The sequence below is a fragment of the Phalangium opilio genome, unplaced genomic scaffold (assembly GCF_054372755.1).
Source record: "Phalangium opilio isolate 3A_F unplaced genomic scaffold, DU_Popi_V2 ptg001170l_1, whole genome shotgun sequence".
NCBI lineage: Eukaryota > Metazoa > Arthropoda > Arachnida > Opiliones > Phalangiidae > Phalangium > Phalangium opilio.
The window spans coordinates 13,552,636-13,572,720 of NW_028324255.1; the positions used below are offsets into that span (position 1 = coordinate 13,552,636).

The 20,085-nt window shown below is 37.3% G+C and overlaps 2 protein-coding genes across 3 annotated transcripts in view; one reads left to right on the top strand and one right to left on the bottom strand.

Moving 5' to 3' along the window:
- LOC149587396 (uncharacterized) overlaps positions 1-20,085 on the bottom strand; it is a 130,157-nt gene that overhangs the window by 25,336 nt on the left and 84,736 nt on the right. Inside the window, exon 1 of one of the 2 annotated variants that reach the window (XM_089863674.1) lies at positions 16,775-17,011. The exons of the other annotated variant lie outside the window; for it this stretch is intronic. The gene's annotated coding sequence lies outside the window, so the exon portion shown is untranslated. Of the gene's footprint in view, positions 1-16,774; positions 17,012-20,085 lie in introns of those variants that run through there. 2 annotated transcript variants of the gene reach the window in all.
- LOC149587398 (uncharacterized) lies at positions 5,896-13,055 on the top strand. Its single transcript, XM_089863666.1, has 8 exons — positions 5,896-5,971; positions 7,164-7,298; positions 7,392-7,463; positions 8,253-8,384; positions 8,476-8,612; positions 9,715-9,797; positions 9,884-10,606; positions 11,689-13,055. The coding sequence occupies exons 3-8, from the start codon at positions 7,395-7,397 to the stop codon at positions 12,537-12,539; spliced, it is 1,995 nt and encodes a 664-aa protein (XP_089719792.1). The 5' UTR covers positions 5,896-5,971; positions 7,164-7,298; positions 7,392-7,394; the 3' UTR covers positions 12,540-13,055.

Below are 20,085 nucleotides of genomic sequence, written 5' to 3' on the forward strand. Positions count from 1 at the left end.
AGTGACAAACTTATGGAAGATATCTTAAAAGCTATTGAGAATTCGACCATTCATATAGTTTCACCAAAAGCACATAGATAACAACATAAGATGTGTTGTAATCTTCTTACGAACTTGTGATAACAATTATTATCTATGTGCTTCTGGTTTCACCTAGTCTATTCCAATGAATTAATTCCGCTAACTATGCAAAAATTATTTAATGAATGAAGTTTGATATTCTAATTTTTATTAATGCATCTTCCATACAATGTTGTACAACTTGTACCATTTTTTTTTTGTTAGTCAGGATCCTTAGTTTTAAGTTAAAAAGATTCCTGCGTACATTTTTTTGAGGCAAATTACACTGTACAAACAATGGTAAAAGCAGCAGTTAAGAACAATTTTTTTTATTAAGAAAGAACAAACGTAAGAAACTGGAGGGATTTGTCAAACGCTCTATATATATAAAAGGATCGCTTGACTTTAAAAATAATTCACCACATGGTGCGAGGGGGTGAGGGCGAATACCTAAAGAATATATTAACTACTATTACTTATTTTTCTCCTATATAAAATTTTAACATAATAGTATAGCATAATCAAGCTTAATTCAACCAAATCTTAAGCAAATTGAACTACAAAAATCTATCTTAAGGAATGTACATTACATTACTTAAAAAAAACGTCATTCACTTTTGCTGCCGTACAAATAATTATAATTCAATAATTATTTATTTAAATTTCCACAGTATTTTTTTGGAATTTCTCTGGCAAATACAGGCACCTCTATTACCAAAATGTCCCGATCGATTTACGGTATCGGATTTGGTTTGGTGGTTTTATGTCACTCGACAATTATAATTATAATAAAGAAAGTAAAGCACATTCCAAAAGATAATTTCCTGTAGTTTTTCAAAATTTATGTTGAGGCTGTTTCGTATTGTACCCACTAGATGGCCTGACTATCTATAAAAAATCAATAATGTTAGAATATATTGTAGACTGGATGAGATGTATGTAAACAGAGTCGAATCTGGAGTTAACCGAATAAACACGTATCGTTTTTTGTTAGAAACAGAGTCTTTTCATTTTTATAAAAGCTTGAATTATAAGAAATGAAACATGGTGCCAGAAGTGGGGTTGTGTTAGTTTAATGATTGACTAAGTCGGTATTGTTAATTTGTTAGACCGGGTTTATACAGTACGTGATTTCTTTACCGCTTTTCATGCGCTGAGGCTTACGGTCCGCATTGCTCTAGTACGTGATTTCGCTTCGTCATGGCTACTCCCCTACCCCGGCTCCCATGACTGCGCAGATTCCTCCGCCCCCGCCGATGTCTTTCGACGTGGATATTTACTCGGGATGGAAACTCTTTAAGGCCCAATGGGAGAACTATGCATTAATTACGGGTATCGCCTCGCAGACTGACCCGATACAGATTGCTACTTTTCTGACAGTCATCGGAACTACTTGTTTCCAAATGTATCAGGATTTGGAACTAACAGCTGCTCAAACAACTACACTAAATGACATTATTACGGCCTTGGAAGGTCATTTTTCGCCTATGAAAAACACTATCTACGAACGATATATCTTCCACACTACTTCTCAGCAACCTCCTGAGACTATTGAGCAGTATGTTCAACGTTTAAAGAAACTTGGAAAAACTTGTGACTATGGTGCACAACTAGACGAATTCATACGGGACAGACTAGTATTGGGAATGGCTGATGCACTTTTCAGGCCACAATTGTTGAACCAACCTACTCTTACGTTGACCAAAGCATTGGAGATGTGTCGCACTAATGAACTCACCAGCAAGCAAGTACGGCACTTGGGTGATTCGCATAATGACTCGGTACATTATGTGAATAAACAGCCACCAAAGGCATCTGGGAAAACCCAACAAGGTCACGTTAAACCTCTACTAAAGCGTGATTGTAACTACTGCGGCACCATCCATGCTCAAGATCGCCAGAGATGCCCTGCATATGGGAAGAAATGTAACAAGTGTAAACAGGAAAATCATTTTTCTGTCTGTTGCACACAGTCGCCGCGTAACAGGGCGAATGCGAACACTAGAAATTCGCAATACAAACGAGGTCGGAAGCCTACTTCAAGGAGACAAGCAGTACATGTTGTCGACGACTCAAACAATACTGAGCTTCAAGAATCTGATGAGTCGAGTTATGCTGTTGACTTTACGACGAATGACTCCGGGAAGAAATATTATACCCAACTACTTGTCGAAGATTCGCTTCACCACACATCTGAACAAATTAACTTTCAGCTAGATAGCGGTTCTACCTGTAATGTCATGGGGAAAACTTTATATGACTCCTTACCCGCTGCAAGTAAACGAATGTTTCCTAAGAAGTCTCGTCTTAGCTGCTACAAAGACTCTGTTTTGGAAGTAGTGGGAACCGCTGAAATTACTATGAAGTTAAACTTGAAATAATACACTCTCGATTTTGAAGTTATAGAACATAACAAGATACCACTTCTATCTAGAGAAACTTGTGAAAAGCTGGGTCTGATAACATTTAACTCACAAGAAGAGGATACACTATTTGAAGTATCAAAGCCACAGCCTATCGAAGAAACAAAGCCAAAGCCTACAACTCAAACTTTAAATAGTCCTTTAACGAAAGAGAAACTACTAGAAGAATACAACGATGTTTTTACAGGATTGGGTTGTCTTCCAGGGTATTGTCACCTTGTTCTTGACCCGACACACCCTCCCGTTCAACACAAGCCACGAAAGGTTCCAGTGTCTCTTCGAGAACCTCTTCTTACACGTATTCAAGAACTGGAGGCTTTAGGTGTACTGGAAAAAGTCACCGCACCTTCGGATTGGATATCTAGCATGGTATCAGTCAAGGAAAATCGGGGTGGTACCCCCAAAATCCGCATCCGTTTAGATCCGAAAGATCTAAATAACGCTCTACAAAGACCGAAGTATCCGTTACCTACGATAGAAGAGCTCCTGCCGCGGATAGCGAAGGCCAAAGTATTCTCTGTCTTAGACGCTAAAAATGGATTTTGGCAGGTCCGTCTGGATGATGAGAGTAGCAATCTGACTACTTTTTGGACTCCTTTCGGACGGTACCGCTGGAAGCGAATGCCATTTGGTCTGTCTGTCGCTCCGGAAGAATTCCAGAGAAGGCTACATGAGGTTTTGGCTGGCTTGAATGGTATTGAGGATAGTACCGATGATATTCTCTGCATAGGGTGTGGTGACACTATTGCTGAAGCCATACAAGATCATGATGCGAACTTGCGAGCTCTACTCGATCGTGCAAGACAATGCAATTTGAAACTCAATGCATCGAAACTTAGACTTCGCCTGACGGAAGTACCGTATATTGGACACCTGCTGACTTCTAAGGGAATCTGTCCTGATCCAGCGAAGATTCGAGCCGTAAAAGAAATGCCATTACCAAACAATGTGCAATCTCTTCAAAGCTTTATAGGTTTTGTCACCTATCTTGCGAAGTTTCTGCCTAACTTATCCGATCATACCGAACCTCTTCGTCAATTGATCAAGAAGGACACTCCTTGGGAGTGGACTCAGACACATACCGACGCGATAGAAGCGATCAAGCTCTTGGTGAGCTCAGTCCCCATTCTGCGATATTATGATGTAAATGAGGAGGTCACAGTCCAAAGTGATGTAAGCGACTTTGGCTTGGGAGCTGTACTCCTCCAACAGGGACAACCTGTCGCATTTGCGTCGCGTACCTTAACGTCTACCGAACGCAAATATGCACAAATTGAAAAAGAATGCTTATCTATCGTTTTTGCCTGTCACCGTTTTCACCAGTACTTGTGTGGGAGAGACCTGATCACTATTGAGACTGATCATAAACCTTTGGAAACTTACCGCTCCAAAGCGCTTACAGTGCATGCTACTTAAGTTACAGCATTACAATCTCAATATTACATACAAAAAGGGTTCTGAACTATATATTGCAGATTGTCTCTCTCGAACACCCTTACCGGGCTCTGAGCACACTCAGTTTAACAACGAATCGATTGTATTCCAATTGGAGCAAGACACTAGAGTTTCCAGAACATACGAAACTCTGCAACATTCGGATTATTTGAAGGTTTCACATTACGCATTGAAGCTATTTGATCGGCTACCACCGCTGATCAAACCCTCCAACGGCTTGGACAGGTTATTCAACAGGGCTGGCCTGCCCACAAATCGTCCACACACCCTGATATACGAGTTTACTGGAATTTCAGGGAGGAATTGGTTCTTCAAGATGGCTTGATATACAAAGGTGTCCGAGTCGTGATACCGACAACACTACGACCTGAAATGCTGAAATTCTTACATTCTAGTCATTGCGGAATTCAAGCTTGCTTACGAAAGGCTAGAGAAGTTGTCTTTTGGCCTGGCATGACCGAACAGGTCCAACGTATGGTCGGAACTTGCACTACTTGCAATGAATTTAGCCGAGCTCAATGCAAAGAGCCTCCCACTAGCCACTCTCCCTTGGCAACAAGTGGCAATGGACTTGTTCACCATCAACGCCGACACGAAGAAATATCTGGTTATGGTAGACACTTATTCTGACTACTGGGAGGTTGATCTCCTTCCCGACACAACGGGCGAAACCGTCGTCGAGTATTATAAACGCCATTTCAGTCGATTTGGGATACCAGAGATAGTCATCACGGACAACGGTCCCCCGTTTACTGGTCGAACTTTTCAAGCTTTTCCGATTTATGGGGTTTCCATCACGAAACATCATCACCGTTTCATTCTCAGGGAAACGGTAAGGCTGAGTCAGCCGTCAAGATAGCTAAAACCATGATTCAAAAATATGAACGCTCCAAGGAAGACTTGTATATGGCGTTATTGGATTGGCGCAACTCTCCAACTGAAGGGATAAAGACAAGTCCTGCCCAGCGTCTCATGTCGCGCAGGCTTCGATCGAACTTGCCATACTCAAACGAACAATTAACTCCCAAAGTCGTAGTCGATTCCGTCGATAAGCAGACACGCCAGCGGAGTAAAAGCAAAGCCCGTTTTGATATGCATACGAAGGAGTTAAGCGTTCTACACATTGGTGAAACTGTTTGGGTTAAACCAAATCCAAAACTGAGACAAAGCTTATGGAGGTTGGGCAGAGTGGTCCGTAGAGTATCTGATCGCTCCTATATCGTGGAAGTCGAAGGCAAAGAATATCGACGAAATAGAATTGTCCTTCGACCACAACCAAAGAACAACGCATTGGATCAACCGCGAGAAGAAAACCTTCGGGCAACCACAACTCCTACACAGCTAACGTTACCTAACCATCAACGTCCTCGACTCGAACATCCACCGCAACGAACGCCGAACCCAACACAGAACATACGGGTTGAAACACAACCAAACCCAACGCCTTTGACAACGCCAACAACTAACATCGGTTCAAGAAACACAACTCCAACCAATACTCAGGAACCGGCTAGCTCAAGCACTCAAACCACGCCGTCTACACCACGGAGCGCACCGTCTCCACAGTACACGCGTCGTGGCCGCCTAATTCAGAAACCACTAAAATTTCAAGACTATGTCTAAGGTTTCGTTTCCTATTTAATTCCTATTAATTTTTTGTTGTTCCAATTTTGTCACTTTAACGTTAATGCTAACTATCATCTTTAGAAAACGGGATGTTTCGTATTGTACCCACTAGATGGCGTGACTATCTATAAAAAATCAATAATGTTAGAATATATTGTAGACTGGATGAGATGTATGTAAACAGAGTCGAATCTGGAGTTAACCGAATAAACACGTATCGTTTTTTGTTAGAAACAGTCTTTTCATTTTTATAAAAGCTTGAATTATAAGAAATGAAACAGAGGCAAACAGACTTAAAAGCTGAAATTTAACTTTTATTTACTGAAATAACAGTTTAATTTTAATTTTATTGCGTGTTTAGTTAATGTTTTAGCTTTCTGCAATTTTTAAAGATGGCTGGCTAGCTGGTTTGTACCTTTGTGAGCTTTTAGATCTGAATCATAAGTGAATTGTAGCAGCCAAAGCATCGGTTATTAAACTATGAAATCTTTCCTTGGGATGGGAATGGGATCGCTAACGTTATAAAACTTCAACTAATATTAATTACTTTAATTAAAAATAGAAATTAAATACCCAGCTGATAGTCGAATTCGATCGTTTGTCTCCCTTTGAAAAAGATTGTTATAGACATTATCTTCAACAATGTATTTCAAGGAGTAAAAAAATAATATAATAATATTTATTAGCTGACCAGAACGATAACTATTAAAATTAATAATTAACAAGCCAACGTTCCCTTTTAATGTGTGTTTTTACGAGTTTCTAAACCGGGCTTTCACGAATGAGGGGTGATCTTATTGGTTCGCTTAGAAATGCGCAGAGACAGAATTTTAGTGTCAGAATGTTTTCAGCCAATGAAAAAATGTCACCTTTGAGTTTGTATTTCTGTTCACTAGATGGCGCTTGCTTCATGTTCAATTTGCCCCTTAACGGGCGTATATATATAGCCAGCTTGTTTATTTTATTTTTAGGTCTATTGAAACTATACGCAAATAACTGAACAAGCCGAGTTATCCATCAAAGTGCTTGCTGCATTTATTTATTTAATTATCTTTTAAACCTAAATTACGGCCCCTATTTTGATTTTGCTTATTTTTGGGTATCGTATAAACCACTTTAACGGTTGAATCTATAGCTTCATAATGTATTTTTTTCTCGAAACCATTCTTTATTTTGCAGAATTACCCCAATATCCCCCAAATCAGTCTGGAAAATAAGGATAATTTTTAAACTAGTCCTTGGGACCAGTGACCCCCCCCCAGTGTCCAAAATAATAAACTGGTCCTCGGAGTGGTCCCAGCTTTTTGCAGTTAATAAACTGGTCCCGAGGACCAGTAACCACCAGTTTTTGAATTAAAAAAGTAGTCCAAGCAATTAATAAACTGGTTTTGGACCAGAGTAAGTGTGCTATTTCCCAGACTGCCCAAATACTGAAATTCTCCTATGCGTCGTCTGCTAAAATATTCTAAATGACTTTTGACTTCGCGCCGAAGCCCGAAGGCCACTATAAAACGCGTGCAGCAAGAAGCGTGATCGAGTCGGCTGTGTTAATATAGAATGTTTTAGCAGACGATGCACAGGAGGATTCTACTATTTCAGAATTTTTAACAACGTGTGGCCTTACTGTCTGCTCTCACATTTTTGTTTGAAAACACCGGGAATGATTGTCGCCAAAGGATTTGTTGTTTATTTTTGATAAAATAGCTCCAGTTTGAAAAGTTAGACATTAAAGAGGTACTTGCGAAATTATTGGACTATTCCGTAATTTCCATTGTCTAGTGTTTAAAAAGAAATTTTAAAATTCGCAAAACTGGAATTTGTTTTCAGGAAATGGAGGAGGATGAATGTGACTATGATCACTTGAGCAAAGATGATCAAATCAAGGAACTAAAAACCAAGGTAAGTTTCAAGCCTAGGGTTTTGGTTGGAACAAGATTAAGCCATCAATACAGTGTCCCTTTAAAACAAGTCTGGGCTTAGACTGCGGTTTAGTTTAAACAGTTGGCACTAGATGTTCCCATGGTTGAGGGGTGGAGTCGTCTTTGCCTATAAACCTATCAAAGGCTAGTTCTAGGCAGCTCCGCCCTTGTGGATGACTGATTGGTTCCTGCCTTTGGTCGCGTAAAATTGGGACTTGGCAATACTATGTCATGCAACGTCAGGCCTTGGATTAAATACAACCACGTAGTTGTATTTAATCCAAGGTCAGGCTACCTTCCACTAGTGCTCAAAAACATACCGGGAGGAGGGGCTTATGTAGCTTTCATTCTGTTAAAAAACATACCATAATGGCGCTGGGGCGGAGTTAAGGCCAAATTGCCAAGTCCCTATTGGTGTCTAGGATGTTAATCAGCGTGGTAGGAGTGCCACAGGAGCTGACATTTGCTTTAAAGTAGAAATCATAATGGAAAAACCTTAAGTAAACCAATTTTTATTGATGGGTGATTAGAAACACGTGCCTCATTTGTAGCTTTATTAGAGGGCACCACAAGAGCCTTGTGGGAGCTCTATGACTACACAGACAAACTGCGGACTTGCTTCTAGTTCTTGCAAAGCCACTGCGCCTTCAAGCATCCAGTGGTGCCCTTTAAGAACGAAACCAAATGAGCCCCCCCCCCTTTGTCCATGACATTGCTTGACACTTTAAAGGACATTCTGCAAATAAGAAAGTCCAATTTTCTTTTGCAGTGTAATGGTTTAATTTCAAACACGAATAAAGAGAAAATGAAAATTTTAATTACGATAAATGCGAAAGTGGACGAAATTGGAAGGCTCAATGGGGTCATTCAAGAGTTGGAAAATAAAATCAAAGATCTAATGGTTTGTGACATATTTTCACAGTCGATGTGAAAGAGTATCAGGTTAAAAGTATCACCTAAGTTTGAATTATTTTTACTTGTTTAAAACATAGGAGAAAAGAGGAATGCATCAAAGAGGCAACAATGGATGCGTGAAATTAGAACCTGTTGAAAATGATTCAGGATTGAATGGCCAGGATTTATTTCATCCAATTGTGATAAAGCAACAAACAGAAGAACAAATACAAAGGTATTTAAAGCAGAAACCAATGAAAGCATGTCCACGAGGGCGAAGCTAAAACTAGCCTTTGCTAATTAAGCTTAGCGGGCCAGTCAACTCCGCCCCTCGACTATGGGAGCATCTAGTGCCATTTCTTTAAACTAAACCACAGCCAAGTCTCGACTGTGGTTAAGTTTAAGCTCAATTATAACTTTTTTTTGACTAATTCGCGTCAATAAAACTTCAATCGTTAAGCCTTGCCACGAGACTCGTGAATAAAATAAAAAAGTATGTAATTCTTCGAAAGAAGTGTACTAGCACAAAGCGGCGGCGTAATTGTAACATGATTCTTCCCAACATCATTTTACATTTGGAGCAAGGTTACTAAACCAAATCACATACGCGATAAATAGTTCCCTCGTCATTACTCTATTAGCGCTTAACTGTTTGCTAAGGCGCGTGCGCTTGTGCATTTTTGTTCCACGTTAAGACGAGGTTTGTGGGATGAACGCTGAGGATTTAGTGCCAAAGAGTTATATAATTCGCATCTTAAAGGGTCTGTAATGGCGGCATCAGGGGGTGGGTAAAAATTATTTGAAGTTCGTCACAGTCACGTGATTGGGGAAAGGCGTGGTTCAAAGAAGCTTAGTTGGTTTTATTTCAAAAACTTCTACTTCAGAGGATTGGTTTTGCAATCACGCTAAAAACAATGACTAGGTGTCCAGTTCCACTCCATTTGGAGTCTTTGGCGTCACGTGGTATTTGTGACGTATTTAAGTCCCTTTTAAGTTTCATGAGCAGGAGAGCAAACAAATAGATTGAACCTGGGAAGAATCATGTTATATAACTAAAGTATAGGCCTTTTCAATGTAAAAAAGGGGGTTTGCAACCCTCAGTATGGGGACATACAAGGGGGGTGTACATTGCCGTCTCTGCGCACTCTCATAATACAAAAAGACCATACAACGTAGGCGCCAAAAAGCAAGGTGGAAGGCCAAGTTTTACCCCCTTGTCTTTCCCTCTTAGTTACAGCGAAAACTTCTATTAAGATGATACCGAGTTCTATATAACGTATTAATCTTTTATTAGTGTTCATTGCTATATCAGTTTTGACGATTTTTTGTTTGCGTAGTTCGCTCAGTATACCAGCTGAGATACCCAGCAACATTTACCAAAGTCTGCTCAAAGTGGAAGATACGAACCCCGAGCAATCTGGTATGGGTAGGGTTTGACACAACCTAATGTTGTGCTCGTTTAATAAAACTATATATTATGTTTATTTTTTCGTTTTAATCATCAAGGTTCCTTAGTAAAAGCTGAAGGTGATTGCAATGCCCAAGGCACACTGACCAAAGAAGGTATTAAGGAAGAATCACCCGAATGTGACGCGGAGGAGATTGACAAAGGAAACACCGTAACTAAAACTACCTCAAAAATGTCTAAAAACGCGGGTCTTGGAACGCGAATTATGAAACTGTGTATTCCTAAACTAAAATACAGTGACTGTGTTCCTTATTTACCAAACCTTGAGATCGAAAAGCAGTTCAAAATGTCTCCTCTCCCAACAACGGATTCGCAACTAAAACCTCCCGAGAACAATCTTAAAATTAACAATTCTTATCCTAAATCCCAAATTTCCTTGACAAAGAGAGAAAGTGAGAGTATTTCAACTCGATCCAAGAAATTGTGTCTCGAAGAACATTGGGAATTGTCAAGCAATTCGCTAAGTGACCAATCCGAAACCACCTTGACAGATTCGAAGAAAACTGATAATAGACAAAATCAAACTATGAAACAGTGCTTGCCAAAACTGAACTATGTTGATTTGAGTTCATTGAAAGTGCCGTTGTATGTTTGTAAACCTGAACCCGATTCCAACGAACAATCGGAATTGTTAGATAGCGATTTACCAAAAGTACCAATTGAAGTTGAAGGTAATACTTCAGTGTCCAGATCTGATACATTCGGAAGTAGCTCGTCAAAGACTTCAGAAAGTAATTCATCTTCTGCTAGTTCGGAAATTGGTAAGTCAATTTATGCTTAAAGACTCATCATCAGCAACGAGTTTCGGGACTGGAACATTGATACAAAAATTGTGGAAATGTACCCACATACAGAAGGGTCCTCACCAAAAACAGTGTATATATTTCCAAATTTTCTAGTGGTAGCCCCCTAACAGGTTTTTTAACCCCGCACAAAAATTAATGTTGTACGTCCGTTCTTTTCCTCTTTCCTTACCCTAATGTATATTTTCTGTAAGCCCTGGGATTTTTCAACCTCTTCGTCAATAATTGAATTGATTCTTTACGCTTAAGATAATGAAAAGGAGACAAATGTATCCATTTCACTCCATAGATAAGCTAACGCCACACATATGCTATACATTAAAGGATAACTTCATGTAACAACTCGTGTAACAATTATACCGTAAAAAACAGATACCCGGCCGCCTTGGCTTCTTAAATAGCCCAATCAAACGTTATTCAGATTGATAAGATCTTTATATACTTTACTCCCAAATGGTCTTTGAAATTGTGAATAGTTCGTTTCATCTAAAGAATAATTTAGAGACCCTAAATACTAAAATTATGATGACATTCGACTCATCGAAAAAATTTCACTTACTCTACCATTATATTCAGTTCAAAAGGGTAACGTCAGGGATAATTGTCTCCCGCATACTCTTGAGTTAATTTGGAGTTACGTGTTATCAAATTGGAGTTAATTGCGTTTAACTCAATCACCTAAAAAGAAAAAAGAAGAGAGTACAGAATGTCGCCTTGCAATAACGGCAGCGCTATAACTTTCCCTTCTAATTTGTTTTATAAGCATATTTTTATTGCAATAGACTAAAACCTCAAGTATTTTCTTAATAACTGACAGCCGTTAGTTTCCACTTTCTCATAGGAAAGGATAGGCTGGACTAGGTAAAATCTTCGGAGACAGTCGTCTCCATTCAGAGCGGTGTTATTTTTGTTTCGCGAACTTGTTTTCTGTAACTTTGCGTCATTTTAATCCTCGGCATGTCATTTTTTATCAAGTGCCCTTGCACAGTACTGTGTTTGATTCAAATTGTAAGAAGTTTCGCTTCGTTTGCTTTCTGTAGGAAAAACCGAGAAGCAGCGTTCAACTCTATGTATATATTCTCCCAAATATAAAAGTGATCTTGAACGTCACATTACAAAGGGTACTGATGAAAAACATTTCAAATGTGATCAGTGTCACTATGCCTGCAACGCGAAGAATCATTTGATCAGACATCAACGCATACACAGTGGTGAAAAACCATTCAAATCTGATCAGTGTGACTATGCTAGTACTCATAAGCCTAATGTAACCGCACATCAACGCATTCATAGCGGTGAAAAACGCTTCAATTGTGATCAGTGTGATTATGCTTGCACATTGAAGAATAATTTGATCGCGCATCAACGCATTCACAGTGGTGAAAAACACTTCAAATGTGATCAGTGTGATTATTTCAGCACTCAGAAGAATAATTTAATCAGACATCAACGCATTCACAGTGGTGAAAAACCATTCAAATGTGATCAGTGTGATTATGCCAGCACGCAGAAGAATAATCTGATCAATCATCAACGCATTCACAGTGGTGAAAAACCATTCAAATGTGATCAGTGTGATTATGCCAGCACGCATAAGAATAATTTGATCGCGCATCAACGCATTCACAGTGGTGAAAAACCATTCAAATGTGATCTGTGTGATTATTTCAGCACGCAGAAGTATAATTTGATCAATCATCAACGCATTCACAGTGGTGAAAAACCCTTCAATTGTGATCAGTGCGACTATGCCAGTACGTGGAAGTGTCATTTGATCAGACATCAGCGCATTCACAGTGGTGAAAAACCCTCCAAATGTGATCAGTATGATTATGCCAGCACTCAGAACAGTAATTTGATCCGATATCAACGTAGTAATCACTTGGACTAATGAAATGGATTGTAGTTAAGAATACTAGGAACTTAAAACTTTTAAATCGTGTTAATTGCGCAACGTTTTTCAATGCAAATCAGCACCATGCCTACAGTGCCTAGTGCGTAGTCTGGCACTGCGCTTTTTCATTTTCGTTTCAAATATTACTGTTCTCGACAATTGTATACTCACTAAGAAAAACGTTTCTGTTCATAGAAAAATTGTAAAAACCTTTCGTTACGGAATAATAACCGGACGGGCTATATGGTATTATAAAATTTTGGAATGTAACTAGCCTAACGTCCTAACTGGGAACTAGAAATAATACTGTGTTTGTGTTAGTTATTTAGAAAACCTTAACGATCAATATTGACAGGCCCGTAGCCACGGGGGGGCACCAGGGGGCAATGCCCCCTCAAAAATATATCCTGCCCCCTCAAATAAGATTTCGGTTTGCCCCTAAATGCCCCCTCAAAATTTTCCAATTCCCCCTTATCAAATTAACTTTTCATTTTGGTACACAAATATCAAAACTATTTGGAATGTATATCAACATATTTTAGACTTTATTGTCTTTATCTGTGTATATTCCCGATACACTTTTTTACTTGATATATCCCTGATTCATTTGTATGTTTTAAATTCACTTTTGATATGTATCCCTGATGCACTGGAATTTTTAGCTTTTTGTCGTTATCCTTGATATATATCGCTGGTTTTGTCATCCAGGACAAAAATATTATGTCGGGGTACAGCGAGGGGTCGGGCGTTTTGGAAAAAGTGTTCGGGATTTCGAAATCCAATTTGATTTCTTCGGATTCCGTTTGATTTCTACCGATTACGTTTGATTTCGTCGGATTTCGTTTGATTTCAGAATTCGATAAAATCCAATGAATTTTGCTATTTCTCTCGTTATTTCGACGGATTTTGCGATATTTCCATTGATTTCGTTGCATTTTGAAATTTTTTACATGATTTCCTCGGATTTTGAGATTTTCCCCTTGATTTCGTCGGATTTTGTGATTTCTTTGGATTTGGGATTTCGTGAATTTTGTAATGGATTTTACGATTTCTTTACTGATTTTGTTTCTGATTTTGTGATTTCGCTTCTGATTTCGTGATTTTTATGTTGATTTCGTGATTTCTTAGTTGATTTTGTGTTTTTTTTTCTGATTTTATGATTTCTTTAATGATTTTGTGATTTCGTTGCTGATTTCGGATTTTTTATTTGATTTCAAAATAAGCATTGATTTCGGATTTCTTAAGTTCGATTTCACGGGTAGCGTACGGGAGTTAATGAATGACCGACCCCTCGGGGTACCGACTTACATTTGACGCCTCAACTGCGACTTGCGAAGTGCCGAGGCAAGCTTTTCTTGCCCTACTCGCGTATTTTCACTTTAACGACGAGCTATGTCACTTGAAAGAAAGTGAAACTTAACTTCCCTATAGCCTACGAAAAAGATCTAACTAGAAATTTAGATTTAGAATTGTTTATTAACAATTCATTTTTTTTTAAACTTTTTAAAAAAAAGTTTGATTTTCAAATGTTAAATGAGTGTCAATAATGAAATACCTGCGGAAATATTAATTGTCTGACATTTTGATATTTATGTTATTCTACAAAAAAATTCCATTTGCCATGCCCCCTCACAGAAAGATACTGCCCCCTCTGCGTAAATTTTCTGGCTACGGGCCTGAATATTGAACATAACCGTTTATTTAACTATAATGAACAATATTTAATACTACAAATGGAGAATCAGTATTTGTATCTTCGCTATTAAAGATCGCTATTTTTGCCAAAGTAATTGATAAATATTTTATTGCTTTGAACCTTAATTTTCCTCTTTAATTACTTCTTCGTCGTCATCACTTCTGGTGCTAGTTGGCTTCAACAAAAGCAATAGAGACAGCAAAATTGTTGCTACCGTAGAATTCATTGTGTTTTTTCACTCCTTTGTATGTGTATCACCTACAGAGGTTTAATGACGGAGTATGGTTGTTCATATTGTCACGTATATTTTATTATACGTTTATTTGGCAGTTTTTCATTCTGTATTTCGCAAAGGTATATTTGAGAAAGTGGTTTTTTGTTTGTTCATCGGATAAACACAGTCACAATTAGTTGATTTCCGAATTCGAGAAAGCTGCAAGGTTGATATCACTAACACCAAGAATACATGTTTTTCATCTGCTTGGAATATTCACCTTACCATTTTCTGGGTCTTTCTGCTTGAATTAAAGGGGAGGAGATATAGGAACCCTCGCCCCTGATGTCACACATATTGTATTTGAAGTTAGAAGCTAAGTGACAATGACGTCAGCGAAGAGTCCGATTGTAAACTAGTTATCTTTGCGTGGTGTGAACGAGTAAACATAGAATGAATAGCCAATGAAACTCTAGGTAGGAGCATCATTCGGTTTAACGAAGTTTTAAACCTTTACTCTTACCTTCAATCAGAAATTAGTATGGGCAGAAGTAAGATGAGACCAGAAGTACTGAGCTAACCAAATTCTTCACTTGGCGATAGTGAATATTCTTGATAACACACTATCGGTTGGCCCTCTGGTAGCGGTTTTTTGAATTTTCCCTCCAAAACGTGAGATGCTCGTGGCGGTAGACGGCCGAACTAGATTCAAGCACCCGCGTCCGTGTTCCGCGGCTTTAGGTTGACGGGAAGGGGGTAGGAATTTTTTTTGAACTCGACCAGTTTTTTCTCTCTGGTGTAGGCGCGATGGAAGCGGCATAAAATCCTCAAATTTGTTCACTAATGCCAGGATCTACTACCAATGCTAAAGCTCTTTACTTCTAGTCTCATCTTACTTCTGGTATGGGGTCTATGGGCTCTTAAAGATTCCAAATAGAAAAAAATCTATTTCCTGTTTAAACATTTATTCTTAAGATAATGCAATGTGCAAAGCTCATCATTATTTAATTACAATTGTATCTGCAGAGGGTTTAACGGCTCGAGCTGGATAAAAATTAAAATTCACACGATCTATTATTGTTTCCGAACTTGTTTTCTTTGCCTTTGTGTCTTTTTAAGTCTAAGCATAGCCTGTTATATCAATTGCCTTTGCGCAGTACAATGTTTTTGATGCCAGTTGTATGATATCTTATGAGAAGTTTTAATTTATTTCCTTTCTGTAGGAAAATCCAAGAAGAAATGTTCAACTCGATGCGAATATCCACCTGATATGAAAGGGACCTTGAACTTCGCATTCGAAAGGGTACCAAAGAAAAACACTTCAAATGTGATCAGTGCAACTATGCCAGTACGCGTAAGTGTCATTTGATCGAACATGAGCGCATTCACAGTGGTGAAAAACCCTTCAAATGTGATCAGTGTGACTTTGCCAGCACGCAGAAGTGTAATTTGATCACACATCAACTCATTCACAGTGGTGAAAACCCTTCAAATGTGATCAGTGTGACTATGCTAGTACGCGGAAGAATGTTTTGATCATACACAAACGCACTCATAGTTGTGAAAAACCCTTCAATTGTGATCAGTGTGATTATGTCGGTACCCAGAAATATACTTTGATGTTACATCAGCGCAATCACAGTGGTGAAAAACCCTTCAAATGTGATCAGTGTCACTATGCCAGTACGCGGAAGAGTCATTTGATCGAACATCAGCGCATTCACAGTGGTAAAAAACCCTTCAAATGTGATCAGTGTGATTATGGCAGCACGAGGAAGAATAATTTGATCCGACATCAACGAAGTTATCACTTGAACTAATGAAATGAATTGTGGTTAAGCATGCTAGGTATTTAAAGCTTTTAAATTTTGGTAATTGCGCAATGCTTTTTCAGTGCCGGATCAACACCATTGGGGACCACTGAGCTCCAGTGCCTAGTGGGTAATCCGGCACTGCGCGTTTAAATTTTCGTTTCAAATATTACTGTTCTTGACTATACTCACTAAGAGATAAGTTTCTGTTCATAGGAAAATTGTAAAAACCTTTCGTTGCGGAATAATAACCGGACGTGGTATTATAAAATTTTACGTCTTAACTGGGAACTAGAAATAATACTGTGTTTGTGTTTGTTATTTAGAAAACCTTAACGAACAATATTGAACATAACCGTTTACTTAACTATAATGAACAATATTTAATACTACAAATGGAGTATCAGTAATTGTATCTTCGCCATTAAAGAATAATATTTTTGCCAAAGTAATTGATAAATATTTTATTGCTTTGAATCTTAATTTTCTTCAATTTCTTTATCGTCGTCACCAGGCTGGGAAATAGCACACTTCCTCTGGTCCAAAACCAGTTTATTAATTGCTTGGACTAGTTTTTTAATTCAAAAAGTGGGGGTTACTGGTCCTCGGGACCAGTTTATTAATTGCAAATCTATTGGAGAACAAAGGCTGGGACCAGTCCGGAGACCAGTTAATTATTTCGGGGACTAGAGGGGTCACTGGTCCCAAGGACTAGTTTAAAAAATATCCTTATTTCCCAGCCTGGTCGTCACCACTTCTGGTGCTAGTTGGTTTTCAGCAAAAGCAAGAGAGACAGCAAAATTGTTGCTAAGCTTGACTTTACCGTTTAATTCATACTTGTTGTTTTTCACTTTGGTTTCTCTGTTTGTAAAACCAATTTGTCTATATGGCATTCCGAAACTTCCAGTCCAAGCTAAGACCATTAAATGGTCTTAGGTTCAACCATAGCCAACTAGAAAGTTACTACCTAGTTGGCTATCGTTCAATAATCAAGAACTCGTATAAGATCTGCAGGAAGTTCGTTTCCAATTGGTACACTTATTTGCAATGGGTTCCCATGAGTTTATAAGATATGTTCCATACTTTGCAATACTAGAGACTTACTGAGAGCTAGTTCTAGAACGACAAGCGAGAATTGACTACTCTCGGTTTTGCTGTCCACCTTCTTATTTAGTCTATAGTAAGCTCATGGCAGCGCCTCACCAGGCGTCCCTTTACGAGAATCTATGACATTTCAACTACGTCACTGCATGACAATCTCTTACTAACCAGTGACAAAACGTATGGAACATATCTTATAAACTTATGGTTTCCTTATGGGAATGCGACCATTCATAGTTTCACCAAAAGCACATAGATAACAACATAAGATGTGTTGTATACTTCTTACGAACTTGTGATAACAATTATTATCTATGTGCTTCTGGTTTCACGGTTTCACCTAGTCTATTTCAATGAATTAATTCCGCTAACTATGCAAAAATTATTTAATGAATTAAGTTTGATATTCTAATTTTTATTAATGCATCTTCCATACAATGTTGTACAACTTGTACCATTTTTTTGTTAGTGAGGATCCTCAGTTTTAAGTTAAAAAGATTCCTGCGTACATTTTTTTTGAGGCAAATTACACTGTACAAACAATGGTAAAAGCAGCAGTTAAGAACAATTTTTTTAATAAGAAAAAACAAACGTAAGAAACTGGAGGGATTTGTCAAACGCTCTATATATATAAAAGGATCGCTTGACTTTAAAAATAATTCACTACATGGTGCGAGGGAGTGGGGGCGAATACCTAAAGATTATACTAACTACTATTACTTATTTTTCTCCTATATAAAATTTTAACATAATAGTATAAGCATAATCAAGCTTAATTCAATGAAATCTTAAGCAAATTGAACTACAAAAATCTATCTTAAGAAATGTACATTACTTAAAAAGCTGCAGTACAAATAATTATAATTCAATAATTATTTATTTAAATTTCCACAGTAATTTTTTGGAATTTCTCTGGCAAATACAGGCACCTCTATTACCAGAAATATATTACATTACACAAAGTTCACTTCAATAATGGTTAGTACCGTGGACATCATCTATGAAGAGAAAACCCGAAAAAAAAAACTTTGCAAGAGTGAAGAGGCGTGAATTTTTCCCCTCCCGACGCGCTCTAGTCGCGAAGAGAAAAAATTTTCCTCTCGAGAGAGAACTGTGATAAATGGACACTGCCAAGATAATCTGACGTTTCCTAGAAACGGCGGGATTCAACTGTATTTCGCGCAAGTGAGAAGCCGCTGCATAAGATACAACCATGATACGATTGTAAGAAAAGCACATTTTTCTCACTACGCGACGCTAGTGTTTTTATTTTCACCTCTCTGCCTCGCTGTTCGGGAGGAAAGGTACCGTTTCTGGCCTGTAAAAATACTTCATAGATGATGGCCGGCGCGAGGTGGAGAGAAGTGAACTTCGTGTAAAGTAATATATTTCTGCTATTACCAAAATGTCCCGATCTATTTAGGGTCGGATTCGGTTTGGTTGTTTTATGTCACTCAACAATTATAATCATAATAAAAAAGTAAAATACATTCCAAAAGATAATTTCCTGTAGTTTTTCAAAATTTATGTTGAGGCAAAGAGACTTAAAAGCTGAAATTTAACTTTTATTTACTGAAATAACAGTTTAATTTTAATTAAATTGCGTGTTTATTTAATGTTTAAGCTTTCTGCAATTTTTCAAGATGGCTGACTAGCTGGCTTGTACCTTTGTGTACTTTTATATCTGAATGATAAGTGAATTCTAGCAGCCAAATTAAGCATCTGTTATCAAACTATCAAATCTTTCCTTGGGATGGGAATGGGATCGCTAACGTTATCAAACTTCAACTAATATTAATTACTTTAATTAAAAATAGAAATTAAATACCCAGATGATAGTCGTTTGTCTCCCTTTGAAATAGATTGTTGAAGACATTATCTTCAACAATGTATTTCAACGAGTAAAAAATTAATATAATAATATTTATTAACTGACCAGAACGATAACTATTACAATTAATAATGACAAAAAAACGTTCCCTTTTTCTGTGTTTTTTTTTAAATTCTTTGATAATTACTACATTTATTAATTTATACAGATATATAAACATATACACATGTATATATATATATATATATATATATATATATATATTCATGTATATATATATATATATATATATATATATATATATATATATATATATATATATATTCATGTATATATATATATATATATATATATATATATATATATATATATATATATATTCATGTATATATATATATATATATATATATATATATATATATATATATATATATATATATTCATGTATATATATATATATATATATATACATTGAGTCACACCGCTTCTTTTGTAAATTTATTTAAACCTAATAATTAATAATACCAGTCGTATTCAATTAAATAATTTTTGACCAATTATTATTAAAAACCACTTTTTTTTTTTAAATTCACACCTGAGCAAATATACCATATTATTTATTTGTTTTTTTTTTGAAGAAAATCCGAAGTTAGGCCATGGTCCAGGGAACTTTTTGATTTTATTTATACAACTAAGAGGATATCTTGTTAATAATAATAATAATAATACTATAAAAAAAACTGTGCCTGCTTAATTGAAACTATACGCAAATAACTGAACAAGCCGAGTTTTCCATCAAAGTGCTTGCTGCATTTAATTATTTAATTTTTAAACTTTAATTACTATTGAGCTGGTGTTGGGTTTAGTTAAAACTAATCTAATAGTTTGTT